This window comes from Bubalus kerabau, chromosome 1, assembly GCF_029407905.1.
Source record: "Bubalus kerabau isolate K-KA32 ecotype Philippines breed swamp buffalo chromosome 1, PCC_UOA_SB_1v2, whole genome shotgun sequence".
NCBI lineage: Eukaryota > Metazoa > Chordata > Mammalia > Artiodactyla > Bovidae > Bubalus > Bubalus kerabau.
The window spans coordinates 56,281,753-56,300,933 of NC_073624.1; the positions used below are offsets into that span (position 1 = coordinate 56,281,753).

The 19,181-nt window shown below is 36.7% G+C and overlaps 1 protein-coding gene across 5 annotated transcripts in view; it reads left to right on the forward strand.

Moving 5' to 3' along the window:
• WASHC3 (WASH complex subunit 3) overlaps positions 1-19,181 on the forward strand; it is a 57,567-nt gene that overhangs the window by 17,717 nt on the left and 20,669 nt on the right. For all 5 annotated transcript variants that reach the window (XM_055575430.1, XM_055575440.1, XM_055575403.1 and 2 more), the window contains one exon: positions 18,813-18,877. In XM_055575430.1, coding sequence (XP_055431405.1) covers positions 18,813-18,877 — 65 coding nt within the window. The remainder of the gene's footprint in view (positions 1-18,812; positions 18,878-19,181) is intronic.

Sequence of the window (19,181 nt, forward strand, 5' to 3'; positions counted from 1 at the left end):
CTACGCCTCAGATCCCCAAAATAACCATTCTGTACTCAAAAGGGAGTTAACAGTGCCGCAGGACACTTAATTTGAGGGCAGTAATATGATTTCTTTCGTTTTTAATTGTCTTTATATTTTTGTCATTTAAAATTTTAGTTGCTGCTCCATAAGCAGTGTCATTTTTTTGTAAATTAATTTATTTTAATTGGAGGCTAATTACTTTACAATATTGTAGTGGTTTTTGCCATACATTCACATGAATCAGCCATGGGTATACATGTGTCCCCCATCCTAAACCTCCCTCCCATATCCACCCTCATCCCATCCCTCAGGGTCATCCCAGTGCACCAGCCCTGAGTGCCCTGTCTCATGTATCGAACCTGGACTGGCGATCTATTTCACATGTGGTAATATACATGTTTCAATGCTATTCTCTCAAATCATCCCACCCTTGCCTTCTCCCAGAGTCCAACAGTCTGTTCTTTACATCTGTGTCTCTTTTGCTGTCTCGCATATAGGGTTATCGTCACCATCTTTCTAAATTCCATATATATGTGTTAGTATACTGTATTGGTGTTTTTATTTTTTTTTTTTTAATTTTCTTTACTTTACAATATTGTATTGGTTTTGCCATACATCAACATGCATCTGCCATGGGTGTACACATGTTCCTCATCCTGAACCCCCTCCCTCCTCCCTCCCCATACCATCCCTTTGGGTCATCCCAGTGCACCAGCCCCAAGCTTCCTGTATCCTGCATCGAACCTGGACTGGCGATTCGTTTCTTATATGATATTAAACATGTTTTAATGCCATTCTCTCAAATCATCCCCTACCTCCCTCTCCCACAGAGTCCAAAAGACTGTTCTATACATCTGTGTCTCTTTTGCTGTCTCGCATACAGGGTTGTTGTTACCGTCTTTCTAAATTCCATATATATGCGTTAGTATATACTGTATTGGTGTTTTTCTTTCTGACTTACTTCACTCTATATAACAGGCTCCAGTTTCATCCACCTCATTAGAACTGATTCAAATGCATTCTTTTTAATAGTTGAGTAATACTCCATTGTGTATATGTACCACAGCTTTCTTATCCATTCATCTGCTGATGGACATCTAGGTTGCTTCCATGTCCTGGCTATTGTAAACAATGCTGTGATGAACATTGGGGTACACGTCTCTTTAAATTCTGGTTTCCTCGGTGTGTATGCCCAGCAGTGGGATTGCTGGGTTGTATGGCAGTTCTATTTCCAGTTTTTTAAGGAATCTCCCCACTGTTCTTCATACTGGCTGTTCTAGTTTGCATTCCCACCAACAGTGTAAGAGGGTTCCCTTTTCTCTGCACCCTCTCCAGCATTTATTGCTTGTAGCCTTTTTGATCGCAGCCATTCTGACCAGAGTGAGATGATAGCTCACTGTGGTTTTGGTTTGCATTTCTCTGATAATGAGTGATGTTGAGCGTCTTGTCATGTGTTTGTTAACCATCTCTATGTCTTCTTTGGAGAAATGTCTGTTTAGTTCTTTGGCCCATTTTTTGATTGGGTTGTTTATTTTTCTGGAATTGAGCTGCATGAGCTGCTTGTATAATTTTGAGATTAATTCTTTGTCAGTTGCTTCGTTTGCTATTATTTTCTCCCATTCTGAAGACTGTCTTTACACCTTGCTTATCGTTTCCTTCGTTGTGCAAAAGCTTTTAAGTTTAATTAGGTCCCATTTGTTTATTTTTGCTTTTATTTCCATTACTCTGGGAGGTGGGTCATAGAGAATCCTGCTGTGATTTATGTCGGAGGGTGTCTTGCCTATGTTGTCCTCAAGGAGTTTTATACTTTCTGGTCTTAGGTTTAGATCTTTAATCCATTTTGAGTTTATTTTTGTGTATGGTGTTAGAAAGTGTTCTCATTTCATTCTTTTACAAGTGGTTGACCAGTTTTCCCAGCACCACTTGTTGAAGAGATTGTTGTATCTCCATTGTACAGAAGCAGTGTCTTATACCTGTAATCCCACATATACTGTTTCTCATCTTTTTCCAAAATCTTAATGCTTACTAGGCCCTCAACCCTCTTGTAATCTTTGCTTTTCCTTCCTTCCTGAATTATTATTTAGAACCATGCCATTCTCTCTCAGAAGACAGTGAGTGTGTTTCTCAAGCTCTTTAAGCTTTTCCATTTGTATAGAAGTTTGAATTTGCTGACTTCCAATGTAGTGATCACTTGGAAGACACAGAAAATCCTGTAACTTACAAACACAAACTTAAAAAAAAAAAAAAATCAGGCTTTCTGGGTATCAGGATGGACTACAGTCTTTTCTGGCTTTCTTTGTAAGCTACCCTGAAAACTTCCTCTTCCCGTGTCCTAGATGTCTCCTGGAGTGTGCTGCTTTTATATTAATATTGGCCTTGCTTCTCTTGTCATGTCCCTGTAAATTCACTTTAGAGATGAGGTAATTAAAACTACTTAATTAATATAAACTGCTTTAAACAGAAGCCAACAGAGTCTTTCAAAAATCACAAGTACCAATGCACAGGGAAATAAACGGTACCTTGCTTTTTAGTCTCATTTGTTTTTTCTTTCACCCCTGGATTACTGCCTTCTGTGAGATACAAGAATGACTGCAGTTCCAGGAACCAGTTACCTCTGAGACCTTTCAGGTGCCTCCGAGGACACCCAGACCTTTACGCTGTACTTCCGGATGCATCACGCTATACTTTCTTAGCTTTGTCACGCAATCCCACGTGACCATATTCTGACCATATTGCCTCTTAAGATCTCAGTCCCTTCATTCATAAAACGATATCTAAAGTTCTTTCTAAATTTTTGACCCATTAATTGATCTCCAAATTGGATCTCATTATTAAAGAATGTTCCTGGAACACCTGCTGGCTTTTTCTGATTTTTTTTTCCTTTTAAAGGAAGTTTTGCACAAGATTTTTCAGTGAGTAATATTGTTGTGTTCCAAATGTGGCACATAATTGATTCTGATTTAACGTTTGTTGTCATAATAGTGCAGCACAAGTCTTTACTGAATTACATATTGCATTTATAACTTAACTGGAATTGTGTGCCTAGATCACTTTTCCAACAATTCCCCCCTTTTTTTACTGGCAGAGCTTGGTGAATACTTTGCCAGTAATAAATTGTTCATTGGGAAAATCCGACTTCCACATTAAGAAGCTAATGACTTGTATTTTTTGAAACCATATTTGCCAAAACAGTCTCTTCGGACACTTAGTTTTGTTTTTTTTTTAACCTCTGTTTTCTTTGGCTGGCTTTAAATGTGAATTGAATAATCTCCTTGGTTCTGGTGGTTCTGATGCATCTGTTGCCAGCCTGGATGTTGGCCTGGGGAAATGTGACTTCCATTACCTAAGGAAAGCATCTCCAACTGATTCTTAAAATGTACATCAAGAAATTATACACCTTGGACCTGGGGAAACTAATCAAGCATAAAGTAGAATGCTTTTTAGGTAAGGCATAGGTTTTTAAGAGTGGCTCAGGGCTTTAAAACCTCGTTTGTGATATGACCTCCATGTGACTTCCCATGGTGTAGAGAGTTCCAGGATAGGTTTCTCATCACTGATTAACAATATAGTCAAAAGGAGAAGCTGCTGGTTCATATGTAGTCAAAGGTATGGAAAGCATTATTGCAGATGTAGTTTTAACAACTCTATGTCACTTTAAAAAAATTTCTAATTCTGTAGGTATTTTAATATGTGTTTTGTTTCCTTTATAATAGCTAAAGTTTACTGATCAGTATCAAGGTCAACATTTTTTCATTACATAAAGGTTTAGGGGCAGACAGTTTTCTCTGGTGTTTTAGTATCACACTGTTCATTGAAGGTAAAAGCTGGCATGGACAGTGACTGATTACCCACACATATGAATGTAGATAAAGAAAAGATAAAAGTGAACATATCTGTCTGTTTAATTGTGTAATTTAGCCAACTTTGAAAATGGAAAAGGGAAAATATTTTTCCTTACCAGTTTCATTTCCATTTGACTATAACTTTCTTTCCATTTGAAAGAAGCAAAGCTTAGCAGAATGATGAACCACATGAGTAGTTACTTTGAGTTGACATAAGTAGAACTCAGGGCTTTCTAGTGGTGCAATGGTAAAGAATCCACCTGCCATTGCAGGAGACAGTTTGATCCCTGGGTCAGAAAGATTCCCTGGAGAAGGAATGGCACCCCACTCCAGTATTCTTGCCTGGGAAATCACACGGACAGAGGAGCCAGATGGACTATAGTCCATGGGGTCTATAGGCAAAGATTTGGACGCAACTGAGCACTGAGCATACACAATGGAACTCAGTGACCACAGTCATCCTGTTTCCTCTACATTCTGTCTTTCATCAAACATAAGAAAGATTGGATAAAGATTTTTCCTAAGCTAATGTGACAGTTAGCTGCCAATGGAGAGCCCCTGAGGTAACAACCCATCCTTTGCCATGGCCTGAGTAATTAGAAAACCTAGAACAGGTACTTTTCATTGTATTTGGCAAAGAAAAAAAAAAGCACTACTGAAATTACTTATTCTCAGATAAAGTCAGTGAACCAGCCTCTAAGGAAACCACATGTAAAGAATTATGCCAGTTTTCCAGATTACAATTTTTCAATATTTTGGCTGTTTTTTGAATCCTTCCCATGTTGTCTTGATGAAAGTTTGGAAGGTCAGAACCAGTCTTGCCATGTACACATTTAAAGTTAAGAAATTTTGCTTTTATGATGTATTTGCTCTTATGTTTATTCCTTGCTATTTTATTTTTCTTACATGTTTTTGTTAGAGCAGTAAACAACAGTATTGCTAAATTCACGTTTGAAATTTCTTGCTTTTCCTTATGTATCTGTTTTCCTGATTTCTTGTTTTCCTTAGAACACTGAAGGGAATGCATGTAGTGGGCAGAGACTACTAAGTTGAATGGTTGTCAGTATCCATTTGGTGATTCACCTGCCTTGGTGCTTATCTGTTCCTCATATAATCTTCACTAATAACCACTTTTGCCCATAACCATACAGCTCAGAATGTTAATGCTTGCATATTTTTTCATTATAGCTATCCTTGTGTAGCCTTCAGTTGCCATGAAAGTATTGATTTCAATAATTTGTTTATGGGAACTAGTTGTTTAACCATAACTATTTTTATTTATGGTGTTTATAATCTCTAGAAATATATACATGTTTTGAACTGTATACTTCAGGAGGGTTTAGAATTCTTAAGTCATATTTGATGAATGGTCACACACCAACAAGTTGATCTACACAGATGCCTGTCTCCTGTAGAGTTGTAGAGGGTTATTTGGCTGCTGTATGAATTCTTTGTTTTTTAGTAATGTATCAGATAATTTGAATTAATGTAAATAAAAACTTTTTAAAGGAGGAATAAGTGCCACATAAGAGAATTGGGAACACAAAATAATCCTCTTTTAAAAATAATTGATAAGATAATAAATTTAGGATGCTAAATTTGTCAAATCAGTTTTTTTTTAACAGTAGATACGAAAAGATTATATTTCTGTAAGAATTTATTCTCCACATCATATTTTGTATCTTCAGTCTCATAAGTAAAATAATTCAGGTAATGTGTGGGACAGCTTATCTGAAACAGTTCTTTCAGATTTAATTCCTTGTTTCAGTTTATTTATTTTGCTAAACACCAATAAACTTTACTTCATCTGCGTTACATTCATTATAACACCATAATAGTGCACAAAAGAAAGAAAAAGAAGTAGAAGTAAGCAATCTAATACAGGGGAGAGAATTTTTAGAGAATAAGCTTAGTTCAGTTCAGTTCAGTCGCTCAGTCGTATCCGACTCTTTGCGACCCCATGAATCATAGCATGCCAGGCCTCCCTGTCCATCACCATCTCCCGGAGTTCACTCAAACTCATGTCCATCAAGTCGGTGATGCCATCCAGCCATCTCATCCTCTGGCGTCCCCTTCTCCTCCTGCCCCCAATCCCTTCCAGCATCAGAACCTTTTCCAATGAGTCAACTCTTCTCATGAGGTGGCCAAGTACTGGAATTTCAGCTTTAGCATCATTCCTTCCAAAGAACACCCAGGGCTGATCTCCTTCAGAATGGACTGGTTGGATCTCCTTGCAGTCCAAGGGACTCTCAAGAGTCTTCTCCAACACCACAGTTCAAAAGCATCAATTCTTTGGCACTCAGCTTTCTTCACAGTCCAACTCTCGCATCCATACATGAGCACTGGAAAAACCATAGCCTTGACTAAACAGACCTTCTGCTTTTCAATATGCTCTCTAGGTTGGTCATAACTTTTCTTCCAAGGAGTAAGCGTCTTTTAATTTCATGGCTGCAGAGGATAAGCTTAAGGTAGTTTTAAATTTAGTAGGAATTTCCTTTAAAAAGTTTTTTAGGGATTTTTTTAAGTGATATATAAATGGGAAACAATATAAAGACCAGGGGATTTAGCAGAAAAATATTTTTATCTTTTGACTTCATATCTTTCATTCCAACTAATTTAAATAACTCCTTAACTCTTATGATAGAAGTTGTGACAGAAAGAACAGTACACCACTATTAAATTTCATAAGGAAGCTTTTGAAGATTTACTAAGAATGACAGTTTTTATATTTGCTGAAATGTGTAGTATGGTTCTTTTACTCTGAAACCAACTGTAATTTGGGTATTTTTTAGTTACCCAACTGATTTCCCCATCTGTGTTTTTTCCTGCTGACCACCTATGACAGAAGTAAGGGCCCTCACATAAAAGTTTTACAGATTGGTAAGGAGGAAATAATAGTAATGTAAATTAAGTAGTTGCTTACTCTTTTTAGAAATATTGTGATTTTCACCTTAACTATAAAGAAGTTGTCTAAGATATGTAAATTAATGGGAGAAAAAGTAAAGACCAGAGAAGCAAATGAGCTTTAATAACTAAATGGGCTCACCTCAGGTGGGATAAAGTGTCATAGAGGTTTTAGAGACCATCAACTTGAGGAAAGCATTTTTTTTTTTAAAGTTTATTTACTGGCTGTGTTGGGTCTTTGTCATCCTGTATGGGATCTTTATTTGCGACATGTGGGATCTAGTTCCCTGACCAGGGATCAAACCCAGGCCCACTGCACTGGGAAATGGAGTCTTAGCCACTGGACCACCAGGAAAGTCCCAGGAAGGCACTTTTAGTACCACACTCTAACAAGGATCTCAGCATAAGCATTCACAAGGAGGTGGTCAGTCCTAGTATAGAAGATAATTTGTCTTGAATTGATAACATCATTTGTGAATTAATTTTTTGGTAAGTATTATGCTATAATTTGGAGAAAATGCTAATGTGTTAACTGTATGTTTTAAAGGGAAATAAAGTAGATTTTAAAATACTGAATTTTATTGGGGAAAAAATGAAAGTTATCTTTTCCTTTACCTGAAGATATCTACCTCTTTTGTATCTATCTTAATACTGCAGTTTTTTAAAAAAATTCCAGATGTACCTATATTTTACCAAAGTTTTTCAGAAGACAGCATCCTAACTTCTCTCTTCTTTTTCTTTTTCTAGCCCAAGTTCATGAATGACTTTCATTCAGTTGGTTGGTTAGACTATGTGCTGATGACCAGTTGATTCAGTCCCTTTCATTGTGGTTCTGAACCCACATAGAATGCCTCATCTTTGTCATCTTTCTTTGAATGCATCACTAGGAGCATTGAATGAAAGACTCCTGAAACACTAATTCAAACACATTACCACTATGAGACTATTCGGAAGTAAATATTCTGTGATTTTGATCAGTAGAATATCCTTATAATTAACTACTAAGAATTCTGGTATGTGTATAGCTTTTATTACCATATTTGCAGGTATTTCATTGAGTCCTTTTTAATAGGCATATATAATAATGTTTTCAAAAACTGAACAGGAGTCCATCTGAATTTATTATACTTTTAAGCAACAAATTCCAAAATGATTTGCTATAGAAGTTCTTTTGATGTTTTTAATTGCTAGCTAGAAAGCAAAAGTATAATTAAATTTAGAAAATGCTATTAATACATATTTCAGAGAACAAATATCACTTGAGTGAAATTAGGGATTGTAGTGTAGCTGACGTTTATAATGGAGTTATAGCATTAATTGACCTAACAAAGCAAGACTTCAAATTATAGATATTATCATTGCATTATAATGAAGGGGGGAAATGAGTCTTCCACAGAGTACTGTGAAGTCAACAATTACTTGAGTACAAAGAAAACACCATGTGCTTTTTTGGTCATTACACCTAATAGTTACCATATTACAGGAATATCCTGGGGGAAAATCAACACATGAGGAAATCAATACAGCTGTATTGTGAATTATTATCTCATGATAATAGATCCCTCAGTTTTTGAAATAATTTCTTTAAGGGTTTTTCTTGATAGGCATTTAGGTTAACTTTAGTTCACATTTCTAAAAGCTATAGATGGAACTGCTAACGTATTTATTTTATGAATGAAGTAATAATAACTGCCTGGGCCTTGGTCATCATGGCTGGTGTCATTTTTGTCCATTTTATCATGTGATTTGTTCTTACATCTTTAAAGATATCTGATAGGCAGTCAGTGAGAAACACTTTCTCACTGGGATAATAATCACTTGAGATAATCACTGAAAAAGAAATTACTCTTTAGCTCCATAGAAACCACTGTATTAGTGCTAGTCAAGATTTGTAAAGAAGGAAATGGCAACCCACTCCAGTGTTCTTGCCTGGAGAATCCCAGGGACGGGGGAGCCTGGTGGGCTGCCATCTATGGGGTCGCACAGAGTCAGACACGACTGAAGTGACTTAGCAGCTTAGCAAAATTTTTGAGCCACTTTTTTGACCACATTTTTAGGTTCAAATTAATGATCCTTGGTGGCAGCAGTATGAGAGTTAATATCAGCGTCATAGCATTTTCTAAATCTGTATGTCATTAGAAATGAAGCTTGCTTTTTTTTAGATAGCCATCATCCATTTTACAGTGATTAAGATAAGAGATTTATTTAAATAAATTTTATATCCCTTCATGGAAAGCTTTCACAAGGAGATAATTGAGCATGTAATTGTTTTTATGTTATTTGTTCAGTAAACATTTATTATCTATTATATAGACTACTTCACCTAAAATTTTTATTCTAAATGTAATACCTTATATAGCATATAATGGAATAGATATTTTAAATACAGCACTATAGAAAATCAGAAGGCAAAGGAATGGTTGAATCCATTTACCTAAATTAAAATTTAAGTAAACACAGCCTGATTGGAGGACTGGCTGCTTTTTTCTAACCCATAGCATTTTTTCAATTCCTACTCACTCCCTCTTCCTTCCAATAACAAAAAGTACCATCTACCTATCAACTCCATAGATCCTTATTGTTTACCTAAATAAGAGATAACATATTTTCTATCTTTCATAACTGAATTGTGATACAGGCTCATAAACTGAGAGGAAAAAACTTGAAAATATGTATATTATTATTTTTAAAAAGGAAAATCATTTATTTCTGTTAGATTGAGTAAGAGGGTTATTTTTTTCCCCTCCCTCTTCTAATCTAAAACTGTAGGAGAATTTCAACAGGATTTATAAAGGAATTTAGTATCTTGGTTTTCATTAACATAATAATAAATAGATGTAAATAGTGGCAGTCCTATAATCCTCCCAACAGTTTTTGTGATATAAGAAAGTAGTGTTTAACTATTAGTATTGCCATCATAATTTCATTAGTGTGGCTTCTTTACACACTTTCTCCAGTGACGCAAATACAGACATGATTTTTTGGAACATCAGGCTTATGGCTGCCTTCTCTCTTCTTCATTACTTATGTTGGACAAACTATCATTATCACTTGCCAAAAATAATCCCACAGTTTAGTAGACTTCAGTTTTGAGGTCTCTCATGTCCTCCTTAGACCACCAGTAGCTTTGTCTTTTGGAGATCAGAAATTGGACGCTTCTTTTTGATGTCTAACAAGCCAGACTGTTTCTTAACCTCCAAGGAAGAATATAGCAAAACAACATTTTCTAAGCAACATCTCTGGAAACACAGCAGCAGATCTCTTTGAAATAGATTGTTTGGAACATAGGCCAAATTATTTTTGTATTGCGCTTTAATCAGATTTGTGTTAAGGTAATCATAATAGTAAAGTCTTTAATATAGTAAGATAGTTGTATGTATTTTTCTTTATATTCATATACAGAAATGACTAAAGATGCACCAAATTTTGATAATACCTATATTCTCATGATGTAACCAGTTTTAAGAAACTAAGGATAAAATACAGAGCTTACAGATTCAGGCTTCTCTTATTCTTATACTATAACCATTTCCAGGAAACTAATGTTAAAATAGGAAGCTTTTCTAGTTTTACCAACTTCCCTGTTCCCCACTTCTCCCTTTCCACCCACTACCTCCCCTCTCCAATCCCGTACACACTTTCTCTGCTGTATTTTAGGAAACTTTTTTTTCAATCCTCATTTCTCCTCCCTTCTGTTTTCTCGGCTTTATAACTTATTTATATAACCTTTCCAATGATATCCTGTGGATTATGCTAAATTATAATAAATAAATCATGTAGTTGAGTTTCAAAGACCTTATACCATCAAACCATAGTTAATAAAAACTGAAAGTTTTTTTAAAGTATGACCTTAACTCTGCTCTTTTCCCATTTCTCCCTAGCAATTCAGTGTTTTTTATGCAATGTTTCAAACTCCTAACTTTCCCTGTTATACAAAAGAGTTGAGTGGCATTTAAATTATCAAGTAAAAATTTCCAAACTTGTATTTCAAGTGATCAGCTTTCTCCTCTACTGTTAAATAATTTTTATTAAAAAGTTATTATTAAGTACATTTTATTTCAAAATCTTTCAAGTCTTAGCTCCAGGTAATATATTTTTAAAGTCGTGCAAGTTTTAATCTTGAGCATACTTTATTCCAAATGTTAGAGTCTGTTCACACTGGATGCCCTAAAGCAAATAATTGCTTTTTTTCTCCCTATCTTTCATTTATCCTTAAACCTCATAAGCTAGCAAAAGATCCAACATTTTGTCTTCTATCTCCTTTGTCTTCTAAACCTACCATATTTCACTTTGCAGAATACCTTAAAAGATTGCCCCATGGAACAGTATTGTTTTGAGAAGTATGGTCTTGAAGAGAATTCTACAATGATGCTATTTATTTTCATCCATCTAGTATTTAGGATGCATTAAAGTATCTGTTGCTATCAGAGTCTTAATAGATTAGATATAACAAATTTATAATATAAAATGTAGCAGTTATGAAGGTGAATATGTAGATGGGCCTGTAAATGGCAGCCTTGCCTCTTCCACAAGAGAGTCTTCCTGGTAACCTGTGAATCTGAAAGCCTTTGCTTTCCCAGCCTCCTCTAACCTAGCAAGCTGTAGAGACCTCAACTTTTTCTCCTCCATAGCCAAAATAAGAGATTATAGTTGTAGAAGGCATCTCTGACTCTTGCTACAGCTCTCTTTTCTGGGCTTTTTTTCTAAGTAAGGATTAAATTTTTAATACATTTTCTGATTTTAAAAATAAGGATTGTAATTAAAAATAATTTGAACTTAATGGTGGGGAAGATTCCCCTGGAGAAGGAAATGGCAGCCCACTCCAGTATTCTTGCCTGGAGAATCCCATGGATGGAGGAGCCTGGTGGGCTACAGTCCATGGGGTCGCAAAGAGTCAGACATGACTGAGCGACTTCACTTTCTTTCACTTTTACTTTGGCAAGATCTGTCCCACTTCTTTCCCATTCTATTGTTTTCCTCTATTTCTTTGCACTGATCTCTGAGGAAGGCTTTCTTATCTCTCCTTGCTGTTCTTTGGAACTCTGCATTCAAACGGTATATCTTTACTTTTCTCCTTTTCCTTTCACTTCTTTTCATAGCTATTTGTTAAGGCCTCCTCAGACAACCATTTTGCCTTTTTGCATTTCTTTTTCTTGGGAATGGTCTTGATCACTGCCTCCTATACAGTGTCACAAACCTCTGTCCATAGTTCTTCAGGTACTCTGTCAATCAGATCTAATCCCTTGAATCTATTTCTCACTTCCACTGTATAATTGTAAGAGATTTGAGTTAGGTCATACCTGAATGATCTAGTGGTTTTCCCTACTTTCTTCAATTTAAGTCTGAATTTGTCAATAAGGAGGTCATGATCTGAGCCACAGTTAGCTCCTGGTCTTGTTTTTGCTGACTGTATAGAGCTCCATCTTTGGCTGCAAAGAATATAATCAGTCGGATTTTGGTATTGACCCCCTGGTGATGTCCATGTGTAGAGTCTTCTCTCGTGTTGTTGGAAGACAAAGTTTGCTATAACTAGTGCATTCGCATGGCAAAACGCTACTAGCCTTTGCCCTGCTTCATTCTGTACTTCGAGGCCAAATTTGCCTGTTACTCCAGGTATTTCTTGACTTTCTACTTTTGCATTCCAGTCAACTATAATGAAAAGACAAGAGATCTCTTCAAGAAAATTAGAATACCAAGGGAACATTTCATGCAAAGATGGGCTCAATAAAGGACAGAAATGGTATGGACCTAAAAGAAGCAAAAGATATTAAGAAGAGGTGGCAAGAATACATAGAACTATACAAAAAAGATCTTCATGACCCAGATAACCACAATGGTGTGATCACTCACCTAGAACCAGATATCGTGGAATGTGAAGTCAAGTGGGCCTTAGGAATCATCATTACGAACAAAGCTAGTAGAGGTGATGGAATTCCAGTAGAGCTATTTCAAATCCTAAAAGATAATGCTGTGAAAGTGCTGCACTCAATATGCAAGCAAATTTGGAAACCTCAGCAGTGGCCACAGGACTGGAAAAGGTCAGTTTTCATTCCAACCCCAAAGAAAGGCAATGCCGAAGCATGCTCAAACTACTGCACAATTGCACTCATCTCACATGCTAGTAAAGTAATGCTCAAAATTCTCCAAGCCAGGCTTCAGCAATGCATGAACTGTGAACTTCCAGATGTTCAAGCTGGATTTAGAAAAGGCAGAGGAACCAGAGATCAGATTGCCAGCATCCATTGGATCATCGAAAAAGCAAGAGAGTTCCAGAAAAACATCTACTTCTGCTTTATTGATTACGCCAAAATCTTTGACTGTGTGGGTCAGAACAAACTTGAAAATTCTTAAAAGAGATGGGAATACCGGACCACCTGACCTGCCTCTTGAGAAATTTGTATGCAGGTCAGGAAGCACCAGTTAGAACTGGACATGGAACAACAGACTGGTTCCAAATTAGGAAAGGAGTACGTCAAGGCTGTATATTGTCACCCTGCTTATTTAATTTATATGCAGAGTACATCATGAGAAATGCTGGACTGGATGAAGCACAAGCTGGAATCAAGATTGCTGGGAGAAATATCAATAACCTCAGATATAGATGACACCACACTTAACGGCAGAAAGGGAAGAAGAACTAAAGAGCCTCTTGATGAAAGTGAAAGAGGAGAGTGAAAAAGTTGGCTTGAAACTCAGCATTTAGAAAACTAAGATCATGGCATCGGGTCCATCACTTCATGGCAACTAGATGGGAAAACAATGGAAACAGTGACAGACTTTTATTTTGCGGGAGCTCCAAAATCACAGCAGTTGGTGACTGCAGCCTTGAAATTAAAAGACACTTGCTCCTTGGAAGAAAAGTTATGACCAACCGAGACAGCATATTAAAAAGCAGAGACATTACTTTGCCAACAAAGGTCTGTCTGTCAAAGCTGTGGTTTTTCCACTAGTCATGTATGGATGTGAGAGTTGGACTGTGAAGAAAGCTGAGTGCCAAAGAATTGATGCTTTTGAACTGTGGTGTTGGAGAAGACTCTTGAGAGTCCCTTGGACTGCAAGGAGATCCAACCAGCCCATCCTAAAGGAAATCAGTCCTGAATATTCATTGGAAGGACTGATGCTAAAGCTGAAACTCCAATACTTTGGCCACCGCATGGGAAGAACTGACTCATTTGAAAAGACTCTGATGGTGGGGAAGATTTGAGGCAGGAGGAGAAGGGGACGACAGAGGATGAGATGGTTGGATGGCATCACCGACTCAATGGACATGAGTTTAAGTAGACTCCAGGAGCTGGTGACAGAAGGGGAAGCCTGGCTTGCTGTAGTCCATGGGGTTGCAAAGAGTCAGACATGAATGAGCAACTAAACTGAACTGTACCACTTCGGTGACAGGTATATGGTCATTAACTTTGAAATCTCTGCATATAAATTTATAATCCATTTTTGTTGGAGTCCAGCCCCAGCAGGATCTAAAGGTACCCTCAGGATGGACAGCGTCGGCGAATGAATGACACGGGAAGGCCAAGCTTCGGTGAGCAAGACCCGTAACTTTATTTTTAAAAGGAGCTTTTATACCCTGACAGAGGATGAGATGGCTGGATGGCATCACTGACTCGATGGACGTGAGTCTGAATGAACTCTGGGAGTTGGTTATGGACAGGGAGGCCTGGCGTGCTGCGATTCATGGGGTCGCAAAGAGTCGGACACAACTGAGCGACTGAACTGAACTGAACTGATACCCTGACTTGAACATAGAGGGAAATGAAAGATGCAAGGTCATACAGAGTCAGCCCAAACACTCCAGCAGTTTTGTCCTTATTGAAACCAGGATTTTTTTTTTTTTTTTTGCCTTTTTATAAACAAGGGTCTTATGCTATGTACATTATCTTATGGCCTGGAGGCCTGTTGACATTTTATGAACCTTTTTTGATAAAGGTTGATCAACCAGAAAACTTGTTTTCCCTGAAAGTGTTTTTTCTTTATATTTCTAGTCTGTGTCAGCCTCAGAAAGTACTAAACAGAGTTACATTTTCACGGAGCAAAGGTGCAGTGGGTCACAACAAAGAAAGAGCTTATTAGCTCAAAGGTCTGGTGTGGTTAATACCAAGGCTACTACTTGTTTTTCTTACATTTCAACTACATTAACTAATGCACTCCCAGGTGCACAGTGGATAAGGGATATGGGAACTTGGCAGCAAGCATTGGCCCAATAATAAAGCCCTTTACCACTACTATTTTAATAATTTTTCACCCCTTAAAGGACTCTGTGCCCATTAGGACTTTTAGAATGTTTAGGCTTCCCGTGCCTTTCATGGTTGGGAAGTTGTCAACAATGATGTGCGTTAGTTATAAGAGTAAAAAAAAAAAACCTGTCAAGCAAGCTAGAATGCCAACAGAGGGGTTAAAATAAAAATATTCCTTTCATGCCCAGGAGACTTATCAATTTAGAGCCCTAAGTTGATTTTCTCTAAAAAAAAGGTGGTCAGAGATAGCCCCCTGCTAATATCAAAAGGGTGGTTGAAAGACATAATATAGTAAACAGTAGACAGACAGATTTTGGTTTCAGGGTAGATGCTCGAGCAGGTCTAGGGAATCCCTCGAGTCCTAATCTGCCTTTGCGTGTCAGGTCTTCTCTGCATGACCTTTGTCATGGGTGGGATCTCCCGTGGTGGCTCCTGACACATTTTACTCTCATATTTTTATATATACTTGCCTGGATCTCAATACATATTTATTGGGTAAAATGTAAAATAAAATCAGCCTTCTGGAGAGAAATACCTATATTTGTTCTTTAAAATATTTTTGAAACAAGTTTATGTATAACAGATTATTTGAAGATTTATATATATTTCTAAGTCTTTGTGTTTTGTTTGTTTTTAATAAATCCCTGTACCCTCTTTAAGACTCACCTCAGTGAATTCTTTGCTGGTTCTCACTCAGTCTTCCTTTCCTTCGATCTCACCTTGCCCATTGTGCAGATCTCTGTTACCAATTTTATGACTGTATTGTGATCATCTTTTTAACACACCTATTAGACTATACTCTCTGATGGCAGGGGCTGATTATGTCTTTATTTTCTCATCATAAAGCACTGCGCTGCCATTGTGGTGTTAAACACTGAGGTATGGGATTGTGATAGTAGAATTCTACTGCTAACCCCAGTAGATTTATTTTCACCCTGTAAGATCCCTGAGACCAGAAAACATACAAGGAACAACTGCAGAAGAAAGCAGGGGAGCCTTATCTAGGTTAGTGCCCAGAAACTTCTGGGTAAGGCTCTGTGAAATTGGACTGTAATGGCCTCTTCTATACATTAGGTTCAAAACTGAATGTCACAACTGACTAGTGACAAGGGAGGGCCAAAGAGAAGAGCACACAACACCATAGAGAGGTGATTGAGATTTTCCCATGTGGACCCTGGCTCAGCTTAGCTTTTCTGCCATGTGAGATGAAGCAATATGAGGGAGAAGGGTCCCCACCATATGTACAACCTTTTAAAGCTTGGTGACCTCACTTTTGAAGGTGATACAATCCAGGTCCTAAAATTTAACACATCAGATTAGTGTTTCCTCATCTTTTGGGAAAGTGGAGGAGTTGACAAAGAGACTTGATTGCATCTGCTCCCCTTAGAGCTGTATAAGTGAGCTTTCAATAAATGTTTATATCAAATCAGTCCCCTTTTCAAGTAAATTTATATTTATTTCTGACATATCCTCTTCTGTTTTGATGTTCTTATCCTGAACTTTGAAATTCACATGTTCTCAATATTTTTGTGACTTACACACTTCTAGGATTATCATTACATTGTGTTTGTATTGGTATCGAGACAATATATAATGTAATCCCAGAAGAGTTCTTGAATTCTGTTTGACCTTTGTGCGTAATGTGTCCAAGTGAAATTTGACCGTTTGCTTATGAAAGGAACATTGACATAGCTATACTTAAGAGGAGAAGGCCCTGAAATCTTGATTTGAAAAGACATTTATTCATATTGTTAAGTGTTCGTGGCACCATCCCGGCCAAGGCCTTAATCATTTGACTTATCAGTGTTTTCTTTTTTTTTGGTGATATAAGAAGAGTGAGAATATGATATCTGGCTTCTATCCAGCAGCATCAGTAATGGATAAATTAAAATGATTTAATTTGGGCTTATGTGGTATTGGATAGCACTGATTCCATTAAGTCATTTAAAATATATACCTTATTAGATTATTCAAGTGCTATGCACATATTAATATAAAAGCAAAATAAGAGTTATTTAAAATAATGAACCATATAGAAGGAGGCCTTTTTTCTGGCTTCTATATTTTTCCAGTTTTATTGAGAAATAATTGACATACATCACAATATAAATTTAAGATGTATGATGTTTTGGTTCACTTTTGTCATGAAATTATTACGACGCTAGGTTTAGTTAATATCCATAACTTCATATAGCTGCAATATAAAGAAAAGAAAAAAGTTCACTTGTAATGAGAATTCTTAGGATTTACTGTTAGATGGCTGAGACGGTAAAGAATATGCCTGCAGTGCAGGAGACCTGGGTTGGGAAGATCCGCTGGTGAAGGGAATGACTACCCACTACAGTATTCTTGCCTTGAGAATTCAATGGACAGAGGATCCTGGTGGGCTACAGTCCATGGGGTTGCAAAGAGTCAGACACGACTGAGTGACTAACACTTTCATATCATATACAAGTATTATCTGTAGTCATCCTGTTGTACATTACATCCCTAGTCCATGTTTATTTATAACTCTTACTAGTTTGTACCTTTTGACCATCTTCCTCCAATTCCTCCTGGCCCTCCTCTCTGTCTCTGGAACCACAAGTCTGATCTCTTTGTCTAGGAGTTTGGCTTTTTGTTTTGTGTTTAGATTCCACATATTAGTGAGATCATACAGTATTTGTCTTTCTCTGCCTGATTTATTTCACCTAGCATTATGCTTTCAAAATCCACCCATGTTGTCACAAATGGTAGGATTCTGTTGGTTTTTATGGCTGAATAATATTCCATTGTGTGTATATGTATATACACTCTTTATTCATTCATCCTTCAGTAGACATGTTGATTGTTTCCATGTCTTGGCTATTATAAATAGTGCTGCTATGAACATGAGGATGCAGACATTGGTTCAAGTTAGTGTTTTGGAGGTTTTTGGATATGCTTTCAGAACTGGAATTGCTGGACCATGTGGTAGTTCTCCTTTTAATTTTTTGGAGAATTATATACGATACTGTTTTCCACAGTGGCTGTTACCAGTTTACAGTGTCACAAACGGTGCGCAGGGTTTTCTTTTTTCCATATCCACACTAGCATTTGTTATCTTCTGTCTTTTAATCATGGCCATTCTAACAGGCATGAGGTGATATCTCATTGTGATTTTAATTTGCATTTCTCTAGTGGCTAGTGATGTTGAGCATCTTTTCATGTATCTGTTGACCATTCATATATCTTCTTTGGAAAGATGTTTATTCAAGTTCTTTGCCCATTTTTTGTTTAAATTTCTTTTTTTTTTTTTTTTTGCTCTTGAGTTTTATGAATTCTTTATATATTTTAGATATTAACCTCTTATCAGGAATATGATTTGCAAATATTTTTCCCACTTCATAGGTTGTCTTTTCACTTTGCTGATGGTTTCTTCTGCTGTGTAGCTTTTTAGTTTGATGTAGTCTCACCTGTTTACTTTTTACATTGTCTCTTAATCTTTAGGTATGATTTCTGTAAAACCATTACTAGACCCATGTCAAGGAGCTTTCTGTGTTTTCTTCTGGGAGTTTCATGATTTGGGGTCTTACATTTAAGTCTAACCCATTTCAAGTTAGTTTTTATGGGTGGTACAAGATAGTGGTAAAGTTTTATTCTTTTACCTGTGAATATCTAATTTTTCCAGCACCATTTATTGAAGAGACTCTTTTCTCCACTGAGTATTCTTGGCTCTCTTGTCCAATATTAGTTGCTTGGGTTTATTTCTGGGCTTTCAGTTCTGTTCCATTGGTTTATTTGTATGTCTTTATGAAGGAGGCATATTTAATAATTGAATTATCTTGTGTTCTTTGTTTAGGGTGTTCCAGTGATGGCAATAAGAAACAAAATGATATCAGAAGGACTAGACCCAGATCTTCTTGAGTAAGTAGTTCTAATGATATAATGATATTACTCTCAAGGTGTTGAATTTATCAGTCTTCATAAAAACATTTCAAGCTCTATATATGTTTTTCCTATACATTGTTTTATGGTCAAGGAAACCTCCTCCACAAATAATGTGTCTGCTATGTTTAAAAAGTGAAAAATCTATGCTATACTACTAAAACTAGCCTTAAAACATTTTAGGAGTATTTTCAATAAATTGGTGATGAACCTGTATATGCAAAAGAGATGGAAATTGATGACATTTTTGTTTGACAGCAGTAGTATCCACAAGAAGCATTGT